The sequence below is a fragment of the Salvelinus fontinalis genome, chromosome 28 (assembly GCF_029448725.1).
Source record: "Salvelinus fontinalis isolate EN_2023a chromosome 28, ASM2944872v1, whole genome shotgun sequence".
NCBI classification, from domain to species: domain Eukaryota; kingdom Metazoa; phylum Chordata; class Actinopteri; order Salmoniformes; family Salmonidae; genus Salvelinus; species Salvelinus fontinalis.
The window spans coordinates 23,064,018-23,087,920 of NC_074692.1; the positions used below are offsets into that span (position 1 = coordinate 23,064,018).

Consider the following 23,903-nt stretch of genomic DNA (forward strand, 5'->3'; position numbering starts at 1 on the left):
TTTCGGTTTTAACCTTTATTAGTTCATCAGTTTGTATTGCATACTCTCAGCAGTTTATACATAGCACAGTCATCCCTGACTTCAGAGTTCTCCTCACTGGCCTAGGTATCATTACTGACCACAGCACAGTGAGTCAGCACAACCATCAGACAGGGAGCTGTTTAAGATGCACAATGAGCAGGTTTGTAGTCTTTCTCTGCTTTTTATAGTTGTTAATATAATATACGCATTTATATCTTCATAAATATACACATACAGTACAATATATTCATCTGTCACAATCTTTTATAGACATTTGTTGACATCGCTACCCTTGAAGGCTTCAGAAGGTGCATGGCCCTGTGCTGTGCTCCCAGCCAAGGCGATGCTGCTGTTTTAATGCACTTGTTATTTATGATGGGCAGTCAGATAGACACAATTCAGATAGAGTTTAGAGCATTCTGCATTCACTACAGTCATAGATTAGAAGAAGCATCATATCAGGGTTGAGTACCTGGGGGATAGTAACTAGAGAAAAGCTATTGCTCTGTTTGTTTACTGTTTGTCTTCTGCTCTGCTCTGCTATGCTCTGGCTTCCCTTTACAAAGGCTGCTCAGGGCTTCAGTAGCGTCCCTTCCCCCCTCCCATCCCGCCCCGATAGTTCTTTGGCGTCTCTCTCTCTCTTCTGGCTCATACGCAGTGTGTTAGTGACTCACTTCTTGGCTTTCTCGTCTTTGACCTCAGTGCTAGAAGATTTCTCGTCTTTGACCTCAGTGCTAGAAGATTTCTCATCTTTGACCTCAGTGCTAGAAGATTTCTCGTCTTTGACTTCAGTGCTAGAAGATTTCTCGTCTTTGACCTCAGTGCTAGAAGATTTCTCGTCTTTGACCTCAGTGCTAGAAGATTTCTCGTCTTTGACCTCAGTGCTAGAAGATTTCTCGTCTTTGACCTCCGTGCTAGAAGATTTCTCGTCTTTGACCTCAGTGCTAGAAGATTTTTCGTCTTTGACCTCAGTGCTAGAAGATTTTTCGTCTTTGACCTCAGTGCTAGAAGATTTCTCGTCTTTGACCTCAGTGCTAGAAGATTTCTCGTCTTTGACTTCAGTGCTAGAAGATTTCTTGGCCTTCTCTGCCTTCCCTACCTCCTTCGTATCCTTTGCCTCTTTACTGTCGGATGCTTTAGAGGCCTCCTTCTTGTCTTCCTTCTTCACCTCCTCTTTGGGCTCTGCTTTCTTCTCCTCCTTTGTGCTCTCTGTTTCCTGTGGTGATTCTTTGGGGGCAGGCTTCACCTCTACCTGGGGTGTGTCAACTGTTTTGGCTTGTTTCTCCTCTTCTTTCTTAGCAGGGCCGTGGCTCTCCTTGACGGGGGCGGGCTTTTCCTCTGCAGGCTTGGCCGGGGTGGCAGCAGGGGGGGCAGGTGTTGGGGTCTCAGTCTTCTTGGGATTCTCCTCTGGCTTGCTCTCCTTGGGATCTGGTTTTTCTGTCTTCTCATCAACCTTCTCCTCTTTAGGTTGGCTCTCACTCTTCTCTTTCTCCTTGGGTTCTGGCTCTTGTTTCTTTTCCTCCTTTACAGGCTGGGGTTGTTCCTTCTCTTTCTTCTCCTGCTTGGCCAGTTTGTCTTCTGCAGGGGGCTTGGCCTTCTCCTGGATGGGGGACTTGGGTTCAGGAGACTTTGGGAGGGGGGATTTGGGAGGGGGAGACTTAGACTCTGGGGATTTGCTGGGGGGAGATGTAGATGTTGGTGATTTGACAGCTGTGGGAGATTTGGGGGCGGGAGATTTGGCAGGTGATTTGGGGAGGGGAGATTTATCTTGGGGTGATTTGGATTCAGGTGATTTGAGGGTGGGAGATTTGGCAGGTGATTTGGGGAGGGGAGATTTGGCTTGGGGTGATTTGGATTCAGGTGATTTGGGGGCGGGAGATTTGGCAGGTGATTTGGGGAGGGGAGATTTGGCTTGGGGTGATTTGGATTCAGGTGATTTGGGGGCGGGAGATTTGGCAGGTGATTTAGGGAGGGGAGATTTAGCTTGGGGTGATTTTGGTTCAGGTGATTTGGGGGCAGGAGATTTGGGCTGGGGGGTTTTGGGGGGAGATTTGGATGGAGAAGAAGCAGCCTTCTCAGGTGACTTAGACTTCTCTTCCTCTTTCTCCTCACCTGCCTCCTCTTCCTCTCCCCCCTTATCCTCAACTCCTTTTCCTTCTCCCTCTTCTGCCTCAGCTTTGGTCTCATCCTCTTCCTCCTCCTTTTCTCCCTCTTCCTCTTCCTCCTTCTCTTCTACCTTTTCTGTCTCTTCTCCCTCTCCCTTTTCCTCTTCCTCATCTTCTGCTTCCTCTGTCACCTCAGTGACCTGTGTCTCATCCGTCTGTTCCTCCAGTATGACTGTGTCTGAGAGCTCCTCCCCCTTCAGCTTCAGGTGGGCAGAGGAGTAGGAGTACAGGCTTGGCCCAGGTATGAACCGAGTCTCCTCCCCTTCCAGCAACTTCCTGTTTAGGGGAAGAACACAGGAAGTACAGTCTGAATTGTGTGTGTCAATACAGTCTCCTGTTCAAAAACATATCAGTAGTTATTCTGTGATAATCTGAGTCTGCATGAGTGCACTAACAAAAAAATATACCCCACCCTTAACCTCTGACCCACCTGTAGGCTGCTATCTCTATGTCCAGAGCCATCTTGACGTTCAGCAGCTCCTGGTATTCTCTCAGCTGACTGGCCATCTCCCACTTAGTACTCTTCAGTTCACCGTCCAGCTGACGAATGGTCTCCTACACACACACACATTTTGGTGAGAAATGCGTGCCAAAGTGCAGGGAAAGAGAAGAGCCAGACAGACAGCCAGACCGGCAGAGGAGTGTACGTACCTGTAGTGAGTGGATATCTCCATGGTGTCTGTCCTCAGTCTCCATGCATTGTCTCTCCAGGGAGTCCTTGGTTCCTCTGAGGGTCTCCAGTTCGATGGTGCGGCTCTGCAGCTGCCGTCTGTACTCTGCTATCTCATCCTGGGCACCACGGATCGCATCTGTGTTAGAGTGAGCTGCATCTGCCAACCGCTCCATACGCACTACAGGGGTTTGGGAGAGGTGTGAGGTTGGGGAACAGGGTCAGAGACAGGGTTTTAGAGGTCATAGAGACGGGCTATAACAACCCTAAACTCTCAGATAGTGTCCTTTCCTTGTATCCTCTCATTGTCTCTTTTCCTTCGTGACCACCACAGAGGTCGGTCATTGAGAACACAAATTCTCTCCTCCAGGAGTAACCTTGACAGTGCCTGTCTGTCTGTCTGTCTGTCTGTCTGTCTGTCTGTCTGTCTGTCTGAGGTCTGACTCAGCTACAGGACACTGAACAACATGCTGCCAGAGTCAGCTGGACAGCTCCATCACAGTCGGCTGCAGAGCTACAAAGAGGGGAAATGGTCACTGGTAGGAGGACTGTTAACTCAGTGAGGTGGTGGACCAGTACAAATCAAGCCATGCACAACATTTATCCATCCATTCAGAGAGTTTAACTCAGGTCTCTAATCATAAATCTAGCACCAACACTGGTACATAACATAGTTAGGAAACATTAGCATTGCTTGTGGATCTATGGGGAAAGGTCATGACCCTGATGGCTGAGCTAGAGGTGGAGGCCTGCATTAGCCCTGATCTTATTGTTATTGCCCTCTGATCTCTTCTCTCAGGTAGAGGCAGTAGCCCACAGGAAATGATATAATGTTATGAAGGTTAGAAAACATACACAACACTCACTGGAAACCACACACGCAGGGCCACAACATCCTCAAACACATAATCACCAAACACAGGCAAACCCCCACAGTCACATTAATAGAAATATAATCCATTGATTATATTTCTATGGTCACATTAATACACATTAATATACACTGTACTCAGACGCCCGCTATACGTGTCATCTCACCATGCGGCGTCTGACTTTGCAGAGGAGCGCTCCCCTTGTGGTAGGGACATGGCATGACACTCAAGAGACTGCAAGTTATAAGAAAAGGTAGGACGGTGAGATAAGATATGTGACTTTGAGTTGCAAAATATATCTAATTATGGGGTTGTAACGTGCATTCACCAGTGCCACGTCGGGAATGATTGAGAGACATATTTAATATCTTATGATGTAGGGATTGGGGGGGGGGGGGGGGGGGGTCCGATGCTTTCTTGGCAAGATACATTTCCAAGGACACTAGAATGCGGCATCAGTGTTTCTAGGGACCTAATACTGCTGACTCATAGTTGTCTGCGGCAGGAATGCATGATCAGACTCAGAGCAGCGATAAGGCTTTCAAAACAGGACTGTAGCAGACACAAATTTACACCAGACAGAACACTTTCTCCTCTCCATAAAATAAACCAGTAGGCTATTTCACCACATTATTCACATCTTTTATTTTTCCAAATGCAATCAGAACCTATAATTCCATAACTATGAATAGTTCAATTCGATACTACCCTTGGGTAACACAAGCTATCATTACAGTCATTGGTGCGCACTGGATGATGTTTATGCAGTGATTTAACTGAATATATAGCCTAGAGTCGAATACAGTTTGCTTCAAATGGTGACCTTACAACGAATCAATGTCCCAAATAGGATTGATAATAGCCTATAGGCTATGCACCACAATGTACCAAGAGCCTATTTGATAATAAAACAAACGAGATCCATACCCAACTCCTCCAAAGTTCAGCACCATGGACAGCAAACTGCACCGTAACATCAGTGCCCTAAAACTCTATAAACCAGGCTTTCTCACACTGACACATCGCTGAGTAAAACCAGGTAAAGGATATAAAGTTGCGCCTCTCACCTTGGAACCATTCCTCCGCGTGCGTTGCGCTCTTGGTCGCGTGTCCATCAAGCTGAGCGCGGATCTCCCGCAGGGCGTTCGTGACGTCCGCCTTGATTGTGTCTCGAGCCTCGAAGTTCACCTGTGCACCCTGGATCTGTGCTAGCAGCTCCGCCACCTCCTCCTCGTGGTTCTTCTTCAGGAACGCGGCTTCTTCCTGCAGCGCGCTCAGCTTCTTGTCCAGCTCTAGCCGTGCGAGCCCAGACTCATCCACATACTTGTTCACGAGGCGTGCCTTGGCTTCCAGCTCCTCCCTGCTGCGTGCCTCGTCCTCGAGCCTGGTCCGCACATGCTGGATATCCTCTTCCAGGTGGTCTTGCTCCAAGAGTGCGCGTGCCTTCTCCCCGGTCAGCTGCTGAACCAGACCCCTCAGGTTCCCCAGCTCGCGCTCATAGTGCTCTCCCACGGTAGCGCGCCCGGTCTGGCTCTGTCGCAGCGCAGCCGCTTCCTGCTCCAGATTCGAGTTCATCAGCTCGAGGTTACGCACCTTGTCGATGTAGCCGGCGAAACGGTCATTGAGTGTCTGCAGAATCTCCTTCTCGTTCCTCCGAGTCATGTCGCCGTTAAAGATCTCCAAGCTGTCGGCGGAGGGTGTCTGGCTGTAGACCTGGCGGCGGCGCTGAGAGGTCGTCCAGGTCTGGGAGTGGAAGCCGGAGGAGGAGAGAGAAGCGGCAGGCCGGGCAGAGAGGCCCGGTGGTGCCCTGCGGTAGGAGCCGTGGCCGTAGAGGTGGTCCAGTGGGTAGCTCATGTCTAAACCGGATGCAGACTGCGGCAGGATGGAGAGAGGTGAGCTTTTATACCGCGGGACGAGAAACTCACAACTCAGCATGGACACTCTCTCTCTTTAAGGATACATCATCTTCGCTATCGTCATGCACCACTCCTTCCTCACACAGACTAACTACAGAAGAACAGCATGATGCAGCGCATGATACTTGCATTTTTACCCAAATGTCCAATTGACATTAGTCAGTCACTTGCATGATTTGCACATGATGTCTAATAACTTCGGACCACAAGAATCTTGTAGGGACATTGGGTTTATGCAGATGGATCCTACTATATATCTAGTTTAAGCATCCATCTGGGTAAGGATCCATCTGTGTAAGGATTCATCTGTGTAAGAATCCATCTGTGTAAGAATCCATCTGTGTAAGCCCAATGTCCCGACAAGATCCTAGCTGTGGTCTGACGCTAGGTGTCTGAGTGTGCACAATGCATCAATATGATTGTGCAATCTTCGTTACAGTAGGCCAACATAATTATATCCACAATACCATGTTCACAAGAAGACATAGAGCTGATGTAACATTTCCATTTTAGGTTTCAATTATTTGATTGTGTTTGGACTAGGCTGGAAGTTTCATGTGGAGCTCTTCATTCTCTCTATCAGTGCTCTGTGAATACATTACATTACCGTGTGTGTGTGTGTGTGTGTGTGTGTGTGTGTGTGTGTGTGTGTGTGTGTGTGTGTGTGTGTGTGTGTGTGTGTGTGTGTGTGTGTGTGTGTGTGTGGTTCTGTCAGTTGGCCTGGTGTGTGTCCCAGGTGGGTTGTATCAGGATAAGGTAAGACCCAGATGCAGACCGTATCAAAGTAACAATGTTTATTACAGCGAACAGAGGCAAAGGTACAAGACGGCAGTCAGGGTCAGGGGCAGGCAGAGTGGTCAGGTGGGCTCAGGGTCAGGGGCAGGCAGAGTGGTCAGGTGGGTGGGCTCAGGGTCAGGGGCAGGCAGAGTGGTCAGGTGGGTGGGCTCAGGGTCAGGGGCAGGCAGAGTGGTCAGGTGGGTGGGCTCAGGGTCAGGGGCAGGCAGAGTGGTCAGGTGGGTGGGCTCAGGGTCAGGGGCAGGCAGAGTGGTCAGGTGGGTGGGCTCAGGGTCAGGGGCAGGCGGAGTGGTCAGGTGGGTGAGCTCAGGGTCAGGGGCAGGCAGAGTGGTCAGGTGGGTGGGCTCAGGGTCAGGGGCAGGCGGAGTGGTCAGGTGGGCGGGCTCAGGGTCAGGGGCAGGCAGAGTGGTCAGGTGGGTGGGCTCAGGGTCAGGGGCAGGCGGAGTGGTCAGGTGGGTGGGCTCAGGGTCAGGGGCAGGCGGAGTGGTCAGGTGGGTGGGCTCAGGGTCAGGGGCAGGCGGAGTGGTCAGGTGGGCGGGCTCAGGGGCAGGCGGAGTGGTCAGGTGGGTGGGCTCAGGGTCAGGGGCAGGCAGAGTGGTCAGGTGGGTGGGCTCAGGGTCAGGGGCAGGCGGAGTGGTCAGGTGGGTGGGCTCAGGGTCAGGGGCAGGCGGAGTGGTCAGGTGGGTGACCTCAGGGTCAGTGGCAGGCGGAGTGGTCAGGTGGGTGAGCTCAGGGTCAGGGGCAGGCGGAGTGGTCAGGTGGGTGAGCTCAGGGTCAGGGGCAGGCGGAGTGGTCAGGTGGGCGGGCTCAGGGTCAGGGGCAGGCGGAGTGGTCAGGTGGGCGAGCTCAGGGTCAGGGGCAGGCGGAGTGGTCAGGTGGGCGGGCTCAGGGTCAGGGGCAGGCGAAGTGGTCAGGTGGGCGGGCTCAGGGTCAGGGGCAGGCGGAGTGGTCAGGTGGGCGGGCTCAGGGTCAGGGGCAGGCGGAGTGGTCAGGTGGGCGAGCTCAGGGTCAGGGGCAGGCGGAGTGGTCAGGTGGGCGGGCTCAGGGTCAGGGGCAGGCGAAGTGGTCAGGTGGGCGGGCTCAGGGTCGGGACAGGCAAGGGTCAAAAACCAGGAGGGCAAGAAAAAGAGAGGCTAGGAAAAGACAAGAGCTAACAGGACAAACACTGGTAAGCTTGACAAACAAGACGAACTGGCAACAGACAAACAGAACACACAGTTATAAGTACACTGGGGATAATGGGGAAGATGGGCGACACCTGGAGGGGGTGGAGACAAGCACAAAGACAGGTGAAACAGATCAGGGTGTGACAGGTTGAAGTGGATCTGCAGACTCACACTGCAGCGGTAACCACACCGCTTATCAGCAGAACATTTTACATTTGAGCCACTTTAGCATGTCAGTCATTGCATACCTTAGAACGTTATTCATAACTAGACAGAAATATCACGATCAACTAGCCCATGTCAGCTAAGGTTTTTTTGCTAGGTTTTTTAGCCCATAGATTTTGTTGTACGAGATGTTCCCAAATGCTGGAAGGGGGTCTCTCTCTCTCACACACACACACACACACACACACACACACACACACACACACACACACACACACACACACACACACACACACACACACACACACACACACACACACACACACACACACACACACACCTGGCCCACTGACAGCTTTACACATCGTAAGAGTGTTTGAGGTTTGATGTCATAATCTGTTTTCATCATGATCCTCAGAAATTGATAAAAGTCAATGGACCAACTCCAATGCAATAGTTGAGACCAGAAATACCTCTGTCAATAGCCCTGTTAAAGGAAGTGTAGATGACTGAGCATTAAGTACGCACACACAAGCACACTTGCTATTTTAGTTCAGTCCTTGTGTGTGTCAGCTGATTTGGAGGAATGTGTCTGAGGAGGATGATTCTGTCCCTACAGCACCTATTGATCAAACTCCTTTAGGATCTATATATATACACACACACACACACACACACACACACACACACACACACACACACACACACACACACACACACACACACACACACACACACACACACACACACACACACACACACACACACACACAGGAACATGACAGAAGCTATAGCATTTACATCATTTAGTTCAGTATCTTAGTACTGTACCAGTAAATGATCTATTTTAGCGAGCTAGTTTTTCTCTCTCAAAGTGAGCACATCAGGTAACGTCAAGACCATCACAGCAGCCATCAGTATCATTCACACCAGAGTAATACAGTATCTCTTTGCATTTGTATTAGAGTAATATAATAATGACAACACACAGAAATCTTTCGGTTTTAACCTTTATTAGTTCATCAGTTTGTATTGCATACTCTCAGCAGTTTATACATAGCACAGTCATCCCTGACTTCAGAGTTCTCCTCACTGGCCTAGGTATCATTACTGACCACAGCACAGTGAGTCAGCACAACCATCAGACAGGGAGCTGTTTAAGATGCACAATGAGCAGGTTTGTAGTCTTTTTTGCTTTTTATAGTTGTTAATATAATATACGCATTTATATCTTCATAAATATACACATACAGTACAATATATTCATCTGTCACAATCTTTTATAGACATTTGTTGACATCGCTACCCTTGAAGGCTTCAGAAGGTGCATGGCCCTGTGCTGTGCTCCCAGCCAAGGCGATGCTGCATTGTTTCAATTATATTATTGTGTTTGGAATAGTTTGAAAGTTTCATGTGCAGCTCTTCATTCTCTCTGTCTTCCAGTGTTGTGAATACATGACAGTAAACACACACACACACGCACGCACGCACGCACGCACGCACGCACGCACGCACACACACACACACACACACACACACACACACACACACACACACACGTTGTCATGGCCTTCTCCTCCTCAGAGACATAAACTCTTGTCATTACATATCAGTCAGACAGACAGAGCATCACATTCAGATCAGAAATAAACACTTAACACGCTCTTAGTCCCAGTTACTCACTACATCCATTATATATGAGGCCACTGCAAGTGGAGATCACTGAGCCAGAATGGAGGGGTGGAGCCAGTCCTGTATTCTCAGTTCTTGAAATGTCACTCAGTTTGATGTTTGAGGAAGGGAGGGGAAGGTGTTGATGTAAGAGGGAGAGAAAGAGAAGAGGGGAGGAGGAGGGAGATGAAAAGAGGGGAAGGGAAAGATGAGAGGGAGAGGAAGAAAGAACGAGACCTAATGGACATGGAGGGAGGAGAGAGATGATGGAGAAAGAAAAAGAGAGAGAAAAGAAGGAGATGAAAGAGAGGTGAGAGAAGAGAGTGACCTTGGGAAGACAGAGCTCTACTGGCAGGCCTCTTATAGATGAGTCAGTTTCTATACAATTAAGCTTTTTGATTGTATTACATTGTACTTCTATCTGTCTGTCTGTCTGTCTGTCTTTCTGTCTGTCTGTCTGTCTGTCTGTCTGTCTGTCTGTCTGTCTGTCACTAAGAGCGTGTTGAGTTTTTATCTCTGGTCTGAATGTGATGCTCTGTCTGTCTGACTGATATGTAATGACAAGAGTTTATGTCTCTGAGGAGGAGAAGGCCATGACAGTGTGTGTGTGTGACAAATCAAATGTTATTTGTCACATGCTTTGTAAACAACAGGTGTAGAATAACCGTGAAAGGCTTAACCTTACTTACCAACAATGAAATAAAAAAAATATGAAAACATAGAAAAATAATAACAGAAGGAATAAATACACAATTAGGATTAATAACTTGGCTATATACATGGGGTACCAGTACCGAGTCGATGTGCAGGGGTACAAGGTAATTGAGGTAGGTAAGGATAAAGTGACTAAGCAATGGGATAGGTAATGAACAGTAACAGCAGCGTATGTGATGAGTCAAAAGAGATTTGAGCAAAAAGGTTCAATACAGATATTCCAGTTAGATATGTGTGTGTGAGAGATCCAGGCAGAGATCCAGGCTCTACACCTGATACACTCAGTGAGTAACACACAGACATAGAATAAAGGCATCTGTCTCATGCTGCAGTTGACTGTGATGGATCTTGTCTCTGTGCCAGGCTCTGATGATGCCACCTGCCACTCAGCCTGCTGTGGCCCCACCTCCTCTCGTCTGCCCCGCCTCTCTGCTCCCTGGCCAATCCTTGTCCAGCCTGCTTTCAGTCCCCTCCCACCTCAGCATACTAAACAGTCTGGCTTAAAAGTGTGTACTCCACGGAAGGCAAGTTCCCAGACAGCTGACATTGAATATATTTATCTCTATAAAGCCAATATGTAATTTATAGTCATATACAACGTATTGCATTGGGACCAATGAAGTGGGTGGAGTAGAAAGTGCTGCTAGGTATTTAGACCACATTCCCCCATGAAATAACACCATATACAGATTCTACAAGCCTCACTGAGTAATCCCAACCCCACTTTTACCTCAACACAGAGAATCGTTTTTTTTCTCTACAGCCCAATATTGTGAACAGTCTGAACATTGTAGCCTAGTGGTAAAGAGCTCTATACCCAAACTGTTATAAACCTATATCCATCCTGCGCTGCCTTTCTAAAATCTTCGAAAGCCAAGTTAACAAACAGATCACCAAACATTTCGAATCCTATCGTACCTTCTCCACTATGCAATCTGGTTTCAGAGCTGGTCATGGGTGCACCTCAGCCATTCTCAAGGTCCTAAAGGCTATCATAACCGCCATTGATAAAAGACAGTACTGTGCAGCCGTCTTCCTCGACCTGACCAAGGCTTTCAACTCTGTCAATCACCGCATTCTTATCGGCAGACTCAATAGCCTCGGTTTCTCAAATGAGACCTGCAGAATCACTCCTTTATTGGGGGTGTCTTGCTAATTGCCTATAATTTCCACCTTTTGTCTATTCCATTTGCACAACAGCATGTGAAATTTATTGTCAATCAGTGTTGCTTCCTAAGTGGACAGTTTGATTTCACAGAAGTGTGATTGACTTGGAGTTACATTGTGTTGTTTAAGTGTTCCCTTTATTTTTTTGAGCAGTGTATGTTTATGTGATATACGTGTCTATTAGAATGTATTTCTTTGGACTCTAGTGTTGGCAGTTGCCTTTCTTCCCTCAGCTGGGGCTCAGTCACTTGGGGCCCAGAGAGGGGAGAGGTCAGGCTTGTCTTTCACATATCCCTGGTGCTACGCAGAATATCAGAAAGGGAAGAGGACAGGATGGAACATTGACTTCATATGTGAATGTATCTGTTAAACCATGTGAAGGGATGGCGTGATTAAGTGGGAGCCAATTATTTGTCCCCACAATGTCTGTGTGCAAGTCACTCCCTCCTTTGGCATTGTGTATGGCAGTGTCTGGAACCATTGTATGTCCTCTCTGATGTTGCACTTATCCTGGGATAGTGTATGACATAGAGGCTCACTCCCCTCAGTGAGCTTGTCCAGGAGTGGGGTCAAGAGGGGGTTTACTTGAGATGAGAGTATCTAGAGTTGACAATTGATTTATGCCATTGGATGAGATGGTGTTTTTGTGCTATGAAGTACCAGGAACGGGATTAGAACCTCGTCTTAGGGACCAAACTGAACGATAATTTATAGCGAATGGTATCTGGCTATGGGATACTCCTCTCTCAAGTAAAAGTCTTTCTTTGTGAACTGTTCCTAAGATCTGTGGTTCGTCATGTAGGTTGAGAGGGGTGTATCTTGGCTATAAAAGATCATTGTACTTTTGTGTTGTCACTTTCAATGGTTCATTAGAAATGGTGCATCATTGAAAGTCATTGCTAATGCAGAGCTCTTATTATTATTAAAGATGTAGTTTAAGTATAACTCTGACTGGTGTGTGAAGTTTGTAACTCTCCTCATTTGCTAATGCAGAAATTAGCCACCACAGTGTCAAATTGGAGGGCTTGTTGTCCGGACCTCTGGCAGTCTCTATGGGGGTGCCACAGGGTTCAATTCTCAGGATGACTCTTTTCTCTGTATATATCAATGATGTCGCTCTTGCTGCTGGTGATTGTCTGATCCACCTCTACGCAGACGACACCATTCTGTAAACATCTGGCCCTTCTTTGGACACTGTGTTAACAAACCTCCAAACGAGCTTCAATGCCATACAACACTCCTTCCGTGGCCTCCAACTGCTTTTAAATGCTAATCAAATGAAATGCATGCTCTTCAACTGATTACTGCCCGCACCCACCCGACTAGCATCACTACTCTGGACGGTTCTGACCTAGAATATGTGGACAACTACAAATACCTATGTGTCTGGTTAGACTGTAAACTCTCTTTCCAGACTCACATTAAGCATCTCCAATCCAAAATTAAATCTATAATTGGCTTCCTATTTCGCAACAAAGCCTCCTTCACTCATGCTGCCGAACATACCCTCGTAAAACTGACTTTCCTACCGATCCTTGACTTCGGTGATGTCATTTACAAAATTGCCTCCAACACTCTACTCAGCAAATTGGATGTAGTATATTACAGTGCCACCCGTTTTGTCACCAAAGCCCCATATACTACCCACCACTGCGACCTGTATGCTCTCGTTGGCTGGCCCCCGCTACATGTTCGTCGCCAGACCCACTGGCTCCAGGTCATCTATAAGTCTTTGCTAGGTAAAGCGCCACCTTATCTCAGCTCACTGGTCACCATAGCAACACCCACCAGTAGCATGCTCTCCAGCAGGTATATTTCACTGGTCACCCCCAAAGCCAACACCTCATTTGGCCGCCTTTCCTTCCAGTTCTCTGCTGCCAATGACTGGAACGAATTGCAAAAATCACTGAAGCTGGAGACTTCTATCTCCCTCCCTAACTTTAAGCATCAGCTGTCAGAGCAGCTTACCGATCACTGTACCTGTACACAGCCCATCTGTAAATAGCACACCCAACTACCTCATCCCCAGATTGTTTTTTTGCTCTTTTGCACCCCAGTATCTCTACTTGCACATCATCATATGCACATCTATCACTCCAGTGTTAATGCTAAATTGTAATTATTGCACATCTATGGCCTATTTAATGCCTTACCTCCCTAATCTTACTACATTTGCACACACTGTACATATACCTTTTCTATTGTGTTATTGACTGTATGTTTGTTTATCCCATGTGTAACTCTGTGTTGTTGTTTTTGTCGCACTGCTTTGCTTTATCTTGGCCAGGTCGCAGTTGTAAATGAGAACTTGTTCTCAACTGGCCAACTGGTTGAATAAAGGTGAGAAAAAAACATGGTGCTGGAGACCAGAGGTGTCCGTTGAGAGAAAGGCAGGTTGAGGTTGCCAAGATCAGAGTAGTACATAAGGTGTCGTACACTGAGGAAGTGAAGAGAGTAGTGAAGGAAGATGGTCCAGGGCCTGGGAGCCTAAGAGGATCCCTGTGAGTAGGCCGAGGCCAATAGAGAGTGATAGGAATAACATGTACTTCAGTAAGGTTGGCTTCTTAGCGTTCATAGCCATGGTTATTAACTGTACAGCAGAAACGGAATGTAAATCACAGAAAATAGCTGTGGTGGTGGCAACTGCAGAGAAGTACTTGGGTGTACGAGATTTTACTGTAGAGGAGTTACAAGGTGTGTTGAGCGATAGTGTCCCGCACTACCAGGCTGCCGGCTTGGTGTAGGATCAGATAGGGCCAAGTAGTAGAATAGTGGGGATGTTTTTTAATGGGTGTAGTTTTCGTTGGTAGGGCAATTTTTATACGATTTGTAATGAACTCCTACACAGAACCAGATAAGAGGAACACATGAATAGGGAGGCCTTGAATGCGGTGCGAGAGAGACAGGTTGAGGTTACAAGGGTTAGAGTAGAGGAGAGGTTGACATATGCTGAGGCAGTGAAGAAAGTTGAGGAAGATGTGTCAAGGGGGAGGGATCCTGAGAGGATTCATGTGAGTAGTAGATCTGTATCAGTACAGAGGGATATGCCAACGAGTGATATATGCTTCAGTAAGATTGGCTTTTTAGCGTTCATAGTAATGGTTATCAACTGTACTGCAGGAATGGAACGTAAGTTGCAGAAAATAGAGGTTATGGTTGCAGCTGCAGATAAGTATTTGGGTGTACGAGATTTGAGGTCAGAAGAGAGTGTTGATTGGTGGTGTCCAGTCCTTTCAGGCTGTTTGCATGAGGTAGGACTAGATAGGTTTAAATAGTAGAGTAGGGTGGTGGGTTTTTTAATGAGTGTAGGGATAGGGTGAGTGTAGGGATAGGGTAAATGTTTATTTATTTTACTTTTTTCAAGTAAAGTATAAGGGTGTTATAACCCAGTCTAGTTGGTGGTGGTAATGCAACATTTATTGGATGCCAACCGCATCGACGAAGAAGAGGCCTTGAATGGCCTCACACTCCACTACTGTAGGTGGTGGTGTATGCACCACACGGTTGCGATCCGCCAATACAAATGTAAAGAAGAAGAGCTCAAGAGAACGCTGTGAAGTTACTTTGCGGACAAAGCTTAACAAATAGCTACAGTAGCTACTTTTTAATTTATACACACTAGCTAATTCAGGAGGAGTACCACCATGGCCTCGGGAGGAGAGTAAGTATAAATAGATACAAACGTGTCATTTTTACAAGCGAATTAGCTAGCTTTGCTACTAGACTCTTATGGTATTTTACCTCAGCTAGCTAGTTAGCATATTGGATGTCATGCCATACTAACATTACGGTTTATGTAAGACTCTTACTACGAGTGGATTTAGCTAGCTAGTTAGGCAACCAAGTATTAACTAACGTTAACTAACGCTCGTAACGTTGTACACTGTAATTGGGACCAGTCAATGGAATGTCCAAAACTATCGTACATGACTGACAGGCGTTTGTATCTAACTAGCTAACGTTAGGCAACTTAACCTGACAAAACGTAGCTAGCTGGGCCTACCGGCACAGTTTGCTAACCAATGTTAACATATGTTGCTAACTTACTAGCCTGTGAGTCTCTTGCTTGACAAACTCATCCAAGGACCCATGATGATGAATTAGAGGCAGGACACATTTTTAAAATACATTACCATGTAAATGTGTTGACGTTAGTTAGCCAACTCGCTAGCTACCTGACGTTAACTAACGTAAGTGGTTGGGTAGCTAGCTAACTGTCAAAGCTGATGAAAATGCCTGCCATGTCACTAACTTACTGGCTTAGCTAAACTAACGTTAACATGTTAGCCTAACGTTACCCGTTTAGTTGGCTAGCTAATAAACGTATCATTCAAAGTGTAATGACGGTTTAGGTAATTTAGGAATATGGCGTATAAGCTAGCAATCTAGCATATGCAATAACGTTACCAAACTAGCTACACCTCTTTTAGCTGGTGTAGCTAATAAATAGCCGTAACTTGACAACTTGGGATCTCAAAAGGTGTCCTTTTGCTGTGTCATCTGCTGCTTGGCTACTAGTAGCTAGTTAAACAACATTAGCTGGCGATGAATGAACATTATTTCGGATTTATTTAACGTTAGCATAGTCTAGCATAGCTATTTATCTGATCATGAAACAAAGTGTACAATATGAAAGTTGGCCAAGTCAAGTGATTGCGCGATGTTAACTTGCTAGCTTGGCATTTATAGACAGCTATACTTATCTATCTAGTTAGCTAGATAATGACGTTGTTAATCAATATTCCCAATAGGACAAGGATTTTGTATTTTTATTTAACCGTTATTTAATTAGGCAAGTCAGTTAAGAACAAATTCTTATTAACACCGGCCAAATCAAACCAGGACGACGCTGGGCCAACTGTGCGCTGCCCTGTGGGACTCCCAGTCACGGACGGTTGTGATACAGCCTGGATTCGAACCAGGGTGTCTGTAGTGACGCCTCTAGCACTGAGATGCAGAGCCTTTAGACCGCTGCGCCACTCTGGAGCCCAAGAATGAATGTGTATGTAGTAACTGTGAAATATCAGACAGTCAGTTTTAACTTATCGCTTTTGTTTGTTTCACCCAGATCCAAAAATGATGATCTTTCCACTGCGATTTTGAAGCAGAAGACCAGACCTAACAGATTGATTGTCGATGAATCCATCAATGAAGACAACAGTGTGGTCTCTCTCTCTCAGGTACATTTACATTTACATTTAAGTCATTTAGCAGACGCTCTTATCCAGAGCGACTTACAAATTGGTGCATTCACCTTATGACATCCACAGGTGATTGGGTGGATTTGTATCCTCATCCTCTGTTCACAGTCCCAGAATGTAATTATTCTGGCACTAAGCAAACATGTGTTATTTTGATTCTCTGTTGCTGCTGTGGCAAAGATCTGTAAACGATCTGATCCTGCTGTACTAAAAGTGTTTAGAACATCTAGTGAAACTCATGGTGTTCATGTTCTGTTTTTAGGCAAAGATGGATGAGCTGCAGCTGTTTCGTGGAGACACAGTGCTGATGAAGGGTAAGAAGCGCAGGGAGTCAGTATGTATTGTTTTGTCTGACGACACCTGCTCTGATGAGAAGATCCGCATGAACCGTGTGGTCCGCAACAACCTCCGCGTCCGTCTGGGGGATGTCATCAGGTACACATACAGATTCGCACACACTGGAACAAACAAGTTTGTTTTTGTACATATGCCCAAAGCAAATTTAGATGAGTGATGTTTCTCTATTCTTCCTGTTGCAGTATCCAGCCGTGTCCTGATGTGAAGTATGGCAAGAGGATCCACGTTTTGCCTATTGATGATACAGTGGAGGGAATAACTGGCAATCTATTTGAGGTCTACCTCAAACCCTACTTCCTAGAGGCCTACAGGCCCATCCGCAAGGGTCAGTACACACACTAGGGATGAGCATTTGAAATTATTTCACTATTCACATAAAATATATTTTTTCCGGATAGTCGTATAGTCAAAATTATATATAATAATCTCCACTCTCTTGACCAATCAGAATTAGAGGTCGACCGATTTAATTAGGGCCAATTTCAAGTTTTCATAACAATCGGTAATCAGCATTTTTGGATGCTGATTACATTGCATTCCACGAGGAGACTGTGTGGCAGGCTGACCACCTGTTACGCGAGTACAGCAAGGAGCCAAGGTAAGTTGCTAGCTAGCATTAAACTTCTCTTATAAAAAAGAATAATCAATAGTTAACTACACATGGTTGATGATATTACTAGGTTAACTAGCTTGTCCTGCGTTGCATATAATCAATGCGGTGCCTATAATCAATGCGGTGCCTGTTAATTTATCATCGAATCACAGCCTACTTCTCCAAATGGGGGATGATTTAACAAAAGCACATTTGCGAAAAAAACACAATCATTGCACGAATGTACCTAACCATAAACATCAATGTCTTTCTTAAAATCAATACACAGAAGTATATATTTTATAAACATCCATATTTAGTTAAAAGAAATTCATGTTAGCAGGCAATATTAACTATGGAAATTGTCACTTCTCTTGCTTTCATTGCACGCAGAGTCAGGGTATATGCAACAGTTTGGGCCACCTGGCTCGTTGCGAACTGTGTGAAGACCATTTCTTTCTAACAAAGACCGTAATTAATTTGCCAGAATTTAACATAATTATGACAACATTGAAGGTTGCAATATTTAGACTTAGGGATAAAATACGTAACGGAATAAACGTTTTGTTTTCGAAATGATAGTTTCCGGATTTGACCATATTAATGACCAACGGCTCGTATTTCTGTGTTTATGCCAGCAGCATACCACCCTGCATACCACTGCTGGCTTGCTTCTGAAGCTAAGCAGGGTTGGTCCTGGTCAGTCCCTGGATGGGAGACCAGATGCTGCTGGAAGTGGTGTTGGAGGGCCAGTAGGAGGCACTCTTTCCTCTGGTCTAAAAAACTATCCCAATGCCCCAGGGCAGTGATTGGGGACACTGCCCTGTGTAGGGTGCCGTCTTTCGGATGGGACGTTAAACGGGTGTCCTGACTCTCTGAGGTCATTAAAGATCCCATGGCACTTATCGTAAGAGTAGGGGTGTTAACCCCGGTGTCCTGGCTAAATTCCCAATCTGGCCCTCAAACCATCATGGTCACCTAATAATCCCCAGTTTACAATTGGCTCATTCATCCCCCTCCTCTCCCCTGTAACTATTCCCCAGGTCGTTGCTGCAAATGAGAACGTGTTCTCAGTCAACTTACCTGGTAAAATAACGGTAAAATAAAATAAATAATAAAAAATATTATAATTAAGTCTATGATTTGATAGAGCAGTCTGACGCAGTGGTAGGCGGCAGCAGGTTCGTAAGCGTTCATTCAAACTTAACTGCGTTTGCCAGCAGCTCTTAGCAATGCTTGCTTCACAGCGCTGTTTATGACTTCAAGCCTATCAACTCCTGAGATTAGGCTGGCAATACTAAAGTGCCTATTAGAACATCCAATAGTCAAAGGTATATGAAATACAAATGGTATAGAGAGAAATAGTCGACGCATCATAATTCCTATAATAACTACAACCTAAACTTCTTAACTGGGAATATTGAAGAACTGAGAATATTGAACCACCAGCTTGCATATGTTCTCATGTTCTGAGCAAGGAACTTAAACGTTATCTTTTTTACATGGCACATATTGCACTTTTACTTTCTTCTCCAACACTGTGTTTTTGCATTATTTAAATCAAATTGTGCATGTTTCATTATTTATTTGAGACTAAATAGATTTTATTTATGTATTAAGTTAAAATAAGTGCAGTGTTTATTCAGTATTGTTGTAATTGTCATTATTACAAATTTATATACAGTGGGGAGAACAAGTATTTGATACACTGCCGATTTTGCAGGTTTTCCTACTTACAAAGCATGTAGACGTCTGTAATTTTTATTATAGGTACACTTCAACTGTGAGAGACGGAATCTAAAACAAAAATCCAGAAATCACATTTGTATGATTTTTAAGTAATTAATTTGCATTTTATTGCATGACATAAGTATTTGATCACCTACCAACCAGTAAGAATTCCGGCTCTCACAGACCTGTTAGTTTTTCTTTAAGAAGCCCTCATGTTCTCCACTCATTACCTGTATTAACTGCACCTGTTTGAACTCGTTACCTGTATAAAAGACACCTGTCCACACACTCAAACAGACTCCAACCTCTCCACAATGGCCAAGACCACAGAGCTGTGTAAGGACATCAGGGATAAAATTGTAGACCTGCACAAGGCTGGGATGGGCTACAGGACAATAGGCAAGCAGCTTGGTGAGAAGGCAACAACTGTTGGCGCAATTATTAGAAAATGGAAGAAGTTCAAGATGACAGTCAATCACCCTTGGTCTGGGGCTCCATGCAAGATCTCATCTCGTGGGGCATCAATGATCATGAGGAAGGTGAGGGATCAGCCCAGAACTACACGGCAGGACCTGGTCAATGACCTGAAGAGAGCTGGGACCACAGTCTCAAAGAAATCCATTAGTAACACACTACGTATTGCCCATGGATTAAAATCCTGCAGCGCACGCAAGGTCCCCCTGCTCAAGCCAGCGCATGTCCAGGCCCGTCTGAAGTTTGCCAATGACCATCTGGATGATCCAGAGGAGGAATGGGAGAAGGTCATGTGGTCTGATGAGACAAAAATAGAGCTTTTTGGTCTAAACTCCACTCGCCGTGTTTGGAGGAAGAAGAAGGATGAGTACAACCCCAAGAACACCATCCCAACCGTGAAGCATGGAGGTGGAAACATAATTCTTTGGGGATGCTTTTCTGCAAAGGGGACAGGACGACTGCACCGTATTGAGGGGAGGATGGATGGGGCCATGTATCACGAGATCTTTGCCAACAACCTCCTTCCCTCAGTAAGAGCATTGAAGATGGGTCGTGGCTGGGTCTTCCAGCATGACAACGACCCGAAACACACAGCCAGGGCAACTAAGGAGTGGTTCCGCTCCGTAAGAAGAATCTCAAGGTCCTGGAGTGGCCTAGCCAGTCTCTAGTCCTGAACCCAATAGAAAATCTTTGGAGGGAGCTGATAGTCCGTATTGCCCAGCGACGGCCCCGAAACCTGAAGGATCTGGATAAGGTCTGTATGGAGGAGTGGGTCAAAATCCCTGCTGCAGTGTGTGCAAACCTGGTCAAGAACTACAGGAAACGTATGATCTCTGTAATTGCAAACAAAGGTTTCTGTACCAAATATTAAGTTCTGCTTTTCTGATGTATCAAATACTTATGTCATGCAATACAATGCAAATTAATTACTTAAAAATCATACAATGAGATTGTTCTGGATTTTGTTTTAGATTCCGTCTCTCACAGTTGAAGTGTACCTATGATAAAAAATTACAGACCTCTACATGCTTTGTAAGTAGGAAACCTGCAAAATCGGCAGTGTATCAAATACTTGTTCTCCCCACTGTATGTATATATGTGTGTGTGTGTGTGTGTGTGTGTGTGTGTGTGTGTGTGTGTGTGTGTGTGTGTCGGCCGATTTATTCGGTATCAGCTTTTTTCGGTCCTCCAGTAATCGATATCGGTGTTGAAAAATCATAATCGGTCGACCTCTAATCAGAATGATGCCGCAGCAGACAGTGTACAGTTGTTTTCAGGGTGCTATTCCGGTAGTTTTTAGCTAACAGTAGTCTAGGCTAACAGTGAACGTGAAGTCTAATGTTCGCCATAATAGAACAGATTATATATATATTTAAAACGTTTTCTGGTTAGTGTTTTGCATTAATCTGTGTCAGGTCTTGTGGGGACCCTCGGTTGGTGTGCGCCTGTAGGCTAACCGCTATTTGAAGTGGGAAAAATGGCATACCGCTGTCAGGGCTGACCAGAGGGCTAAATGAGCTATGATCGTCAAATGCCCTCATGTAAAGCGCAACCCATAACCCACGAGAAAGAATTTGTTTGAAAATAAAACATTAACTTTGTGTGTCCTCAGAACTAGGCTGCATTTACAGTAGTGCTGTTAACAATGAACTGTCAAAGCCATGGGACTTTGAAAGTGCTCAATGCGCCGTACATAAACACTACATTCTAAAGTTTGTTGTTTTATTAAATTAAGCATTTCGCATGTCATGGTGTATCTTGTGTGTAACATAGACAATTTCATTTAAACAGCTTTTTCATTGTTAAAACAGGCCTAAAAAATGATCCCAAAATGTGTTCAAATATGAATGTCTGTTTGGATGTCTGGATAGTCGATTAACTGTGCCAATCCCTAACACACACCTGTTACCAATCGTTTTGTTTCAAAACAGCACCGGTGAACAATTGTTTGTTCTATATTTGATTCTGTATTATGTCATTGTGTGTAGGTGATATCTTCCTGGTTCGGGGGGGTATGCGTGCGGTGGAGTTCAAGTTGGTGGAGACTGACCCCAACCCTTACTGCATCGTTGCTCCCGATACCGTCATCCACTGTGAGGGAGAGCCTATCAGGAGAGAGGTGGGTCACAACCTCAACCAATTGCTTGTGGGCAGAGCACTCTTAATTTAGCCTATGTAAATCTAGGCGTTGTACTTTTAGCCAATTAGCGTTCCTTTTCTCCAGGTCCACAGCTAGAGGCTCGGGTGGGAATATGTAATGAATCGGGACCTATGTATCCTGAAGTCCCTGCCAATACTTAGCCCTAGTAAGCAAACCTACTCTCAAGCCTCAGACTTATATCTGTGTGTGTTTTCTGTGTGTGTAGGATGAGGAGGAGTCCCTGAATGAGGTGGGCTATGACGATATCGGAGGAGTGAGGAAGCAGCTGGCTCAGATCAAGGAGATGGTGGAGCTGCCACTCAGACACCCTGCACTATTCAAGGCTATAGGAGTCAAGGTAACACACACAGTTCACTATCTTCAAGGCCTTGTTAGTCTACGCACTTTCTTGAACAGTAAGGAGTTCAAAAACATGCTTTCCAGACTTGGAAGTCAACAATTTCAATTGGCTTAAGAAGTAAGCATTTTTCACTATTAGAAATGTTCTAATGACTGACATGCACCTGTACTCCCCTCCAGCCCCCCCGTGGTATCCTGCTGTATGGACCCCCCGGTACAGGAAAGACCCTGATTGCCAGAGCTGTCGCTAATGAGACCGGAGCCTTCTTCTTCCTCATCAACGGTGAGATTCTAAACCTTACCCTTTTCAGTGTTCATGATATGTCATTGTACTCTTGCTGTTTTGATGTTGCTCTGTATGGCCCTTCTGTCTGTGTGCCTGTCCGTAGGTCCTGAGATCATGAGTAAGCTGGCTGGAGAGAGTGAGAGCAACTTGAGGAAGGCCTTCGAAGAGGCTGAGAAGAACTCTCCTGCCATCATCTTCATTGATGAGCTGGATGCTATCGCTCCAAAGAGAGAGAAGGTGTGGGGGAGAGAGAATGGGTATTAACGGTGTCCATCGGTTGATGTGCAGACCAGGAGAATAAAAATGGAATACAAAGGAACTGGAAAAATCCTTCTAAAGGGTCACCCAACATGACATTGTATCACTTCAATAAAAACAAAGTCCAGCAGCTATGAACTGATCTGACGTTTTCTGTAGACCCATGATTAGATGGAGAGGCATATCCTGCTGTTGTTGACATGTGTGTGTGTTTGTAGACCCATGGAGAAGTGGAGAGGCGTATCGTGTCTCAGCTGCTGACCCTGATGGACGGGCTGAAGCAGAGGGCTCATGTCATTGTCATGGCAGCCACCAACAGACCCAACAGCATAGACGCTGCGCTTAGGAGATTTGGTACGTATACACACTTTTTACCGGTTGGTTACAGGGTGTTTTGATGTTTTTATTGTGTAGTTATATTTGTTGCTTTAATGCTCCAACGTGCTTGTGCCTCCAGGGCGTTTTGACAGGGAGGTGGACATTGGAATCCCTGATGCTACAGGCAGACTGGAAATCCTGCAGATCCACACCAAGAACATGAAACTGAATGACGATGTTGACCTTGAACAGGTGTGTGCTGACTCTTGGCTTGTGTCCCAAATGGCATCCTATTCCCTACCGCCCTGGTCAAAAGGGCTGCACTGAGGCCTCCCGCAGCGTTCTAAGGTACTGCACCGTAGTGCTTGTTGCATCACTACAGACCCGGGTTCGATCCCAGGTTGTGTAACAACCGGCCGTGACCGGGAGTCCCATAGGGCGTCGCACAATTGGCCCAGTGTCGTTAAGGGAAAGGTTGGGCCGGTGGGGGCTTTACTTGGCTCATCACGCTGTAGCGACTCCTTGTGGCGGGCCGGGCGCTTGCAAGCTGTTTGGCGGGTCGTCAGTTGGACAGTGTTTACTCCGATACATTGGTGCAGCTGGCTTCTGGGTTAAGCGGGCAGGTGTTAAGAAACGCGGTTTGGCGGGTCATGTTTTGGAGGACATATGACTCAACCTTCGTCTCTCCTCAGCCCGTTACAGAGTGTGCAGCAATGAGACAAGACTCAAATTGGATCGCAGTTGGATATCACGAAAAAGGGGGTAAAATACCAAAAAAATTAAGTTCTGCGCTGGGACAAGGAGAATAATTGTCAGATAAGAAGAATATAGATTTAAGTTGTCCGAATGGACAAGTAAAAAAAA

The 23,903-nt window shown here is 45.9% G+C and overlaps 2 protein-coding genes across 3 annotated transcripts in view; one reads left to right on the plus strand and one right to left on the minus strand.

Moving 5' to 3' along the window:
• On the minus strand, positions 1 to 5,582 carry LOC129826437 (neurofilament heavy polypeptide-like). Its single transcript, XM_055887168.1, has 4 exons — positions 4,796 to 5,582; positions 2,838 to 3,037; positions 2,617 to 2,741; positions 1 to 2,462 (listed from the first exon to the last, which is right to left on the minus strand). The coding sequence occupies exons 1-4, from the start codon at positions 5,580 to 5,582 to the stop codon at positions 692 to 694; spliced, it is 2,883 nt and encodes a 960-aa protein (XP_055743143.1). The 3' UTR covers positions 1 to 691.
• LOC129826438 (transitional endoplasmic reticulum ATPase) overlaps positions 5,535 to 23,903 on the plus strand; it is a 24,000-nt gene continuing 5,631 nt past the window's right edge. The window contains exons 1-10 of one of the 2 annotated variants that reach the window (XM_055887170.1): positions 5,535 to 5,620; positions 16,391 to 16,502; positions 16,786 to 16,958; positions 17,063 to 17,205; positions 21,666 to 21,796; positions 22,044 to 22,175; positions 22,358 to 22,460; positions 22,567 to 22,700; positions 22,940 to 23,075; positions 23,179 to 23,291. In XM_055887170.1, coding sequence (XP_055743145.1) covers positions 16,792 to 16,958; positions 17,063 to 17,205; positions 21,666 to 21,796; positions 22,044 to 22,175; positions 22,358 to 22,460; positions 22,567 to 22,700; positions 22,940 to 23,075; positions 23,179 to 23,291 — 1,059 coding nt within the window. In that variant the 5' untranslated portion in view covers positions 5,535 to 5,620; positions 16,391 to 16,502; positions 16,786 to 16,791. Of the gene's footprint in view, positions 5,621 to 14,805; positions 14,984 to 16,390; positions 16,503 to 16,785; positions 16,959 to 17,062; positions 17,206 to 21,665; positions 21,797 to 22,043; positions 22,176 to 22,357; positions 22,461 to 22,566; positions 22,701 to 22,939; positions 23,076 to 23,178; positions 23,292 to 23,903 lie in introns of those variants that run through there. The other variant, XM_055887169.1, reaches the window with a different exon arrangement.

Excerpts from the sequence above, each read along its gene's own strand:
- LOC129826437 (XM_055887168.1), bottom strand. The coding sequence starts at position 5,582 with ATGAGCTACCCACTGGACCACCTCTACGGCCACGGCTCCTACCGCAGG. Across the intron at positions 3,038-4,795 it reads CGCGGAGGAATGGTTCCAAG|TGCGTATGGAGCGGTTGGCA; the intron begins GTGAGAGGCGCA and ends AAACCCCTGTAG. Across the intron at positions 2,742-2,837 it reads GAGATATCCACTCACTACAG|GAGACCATTCGTCAGCTGGA; the intron begins GTACGTACACTC and ends GTGTGTGTGTAG.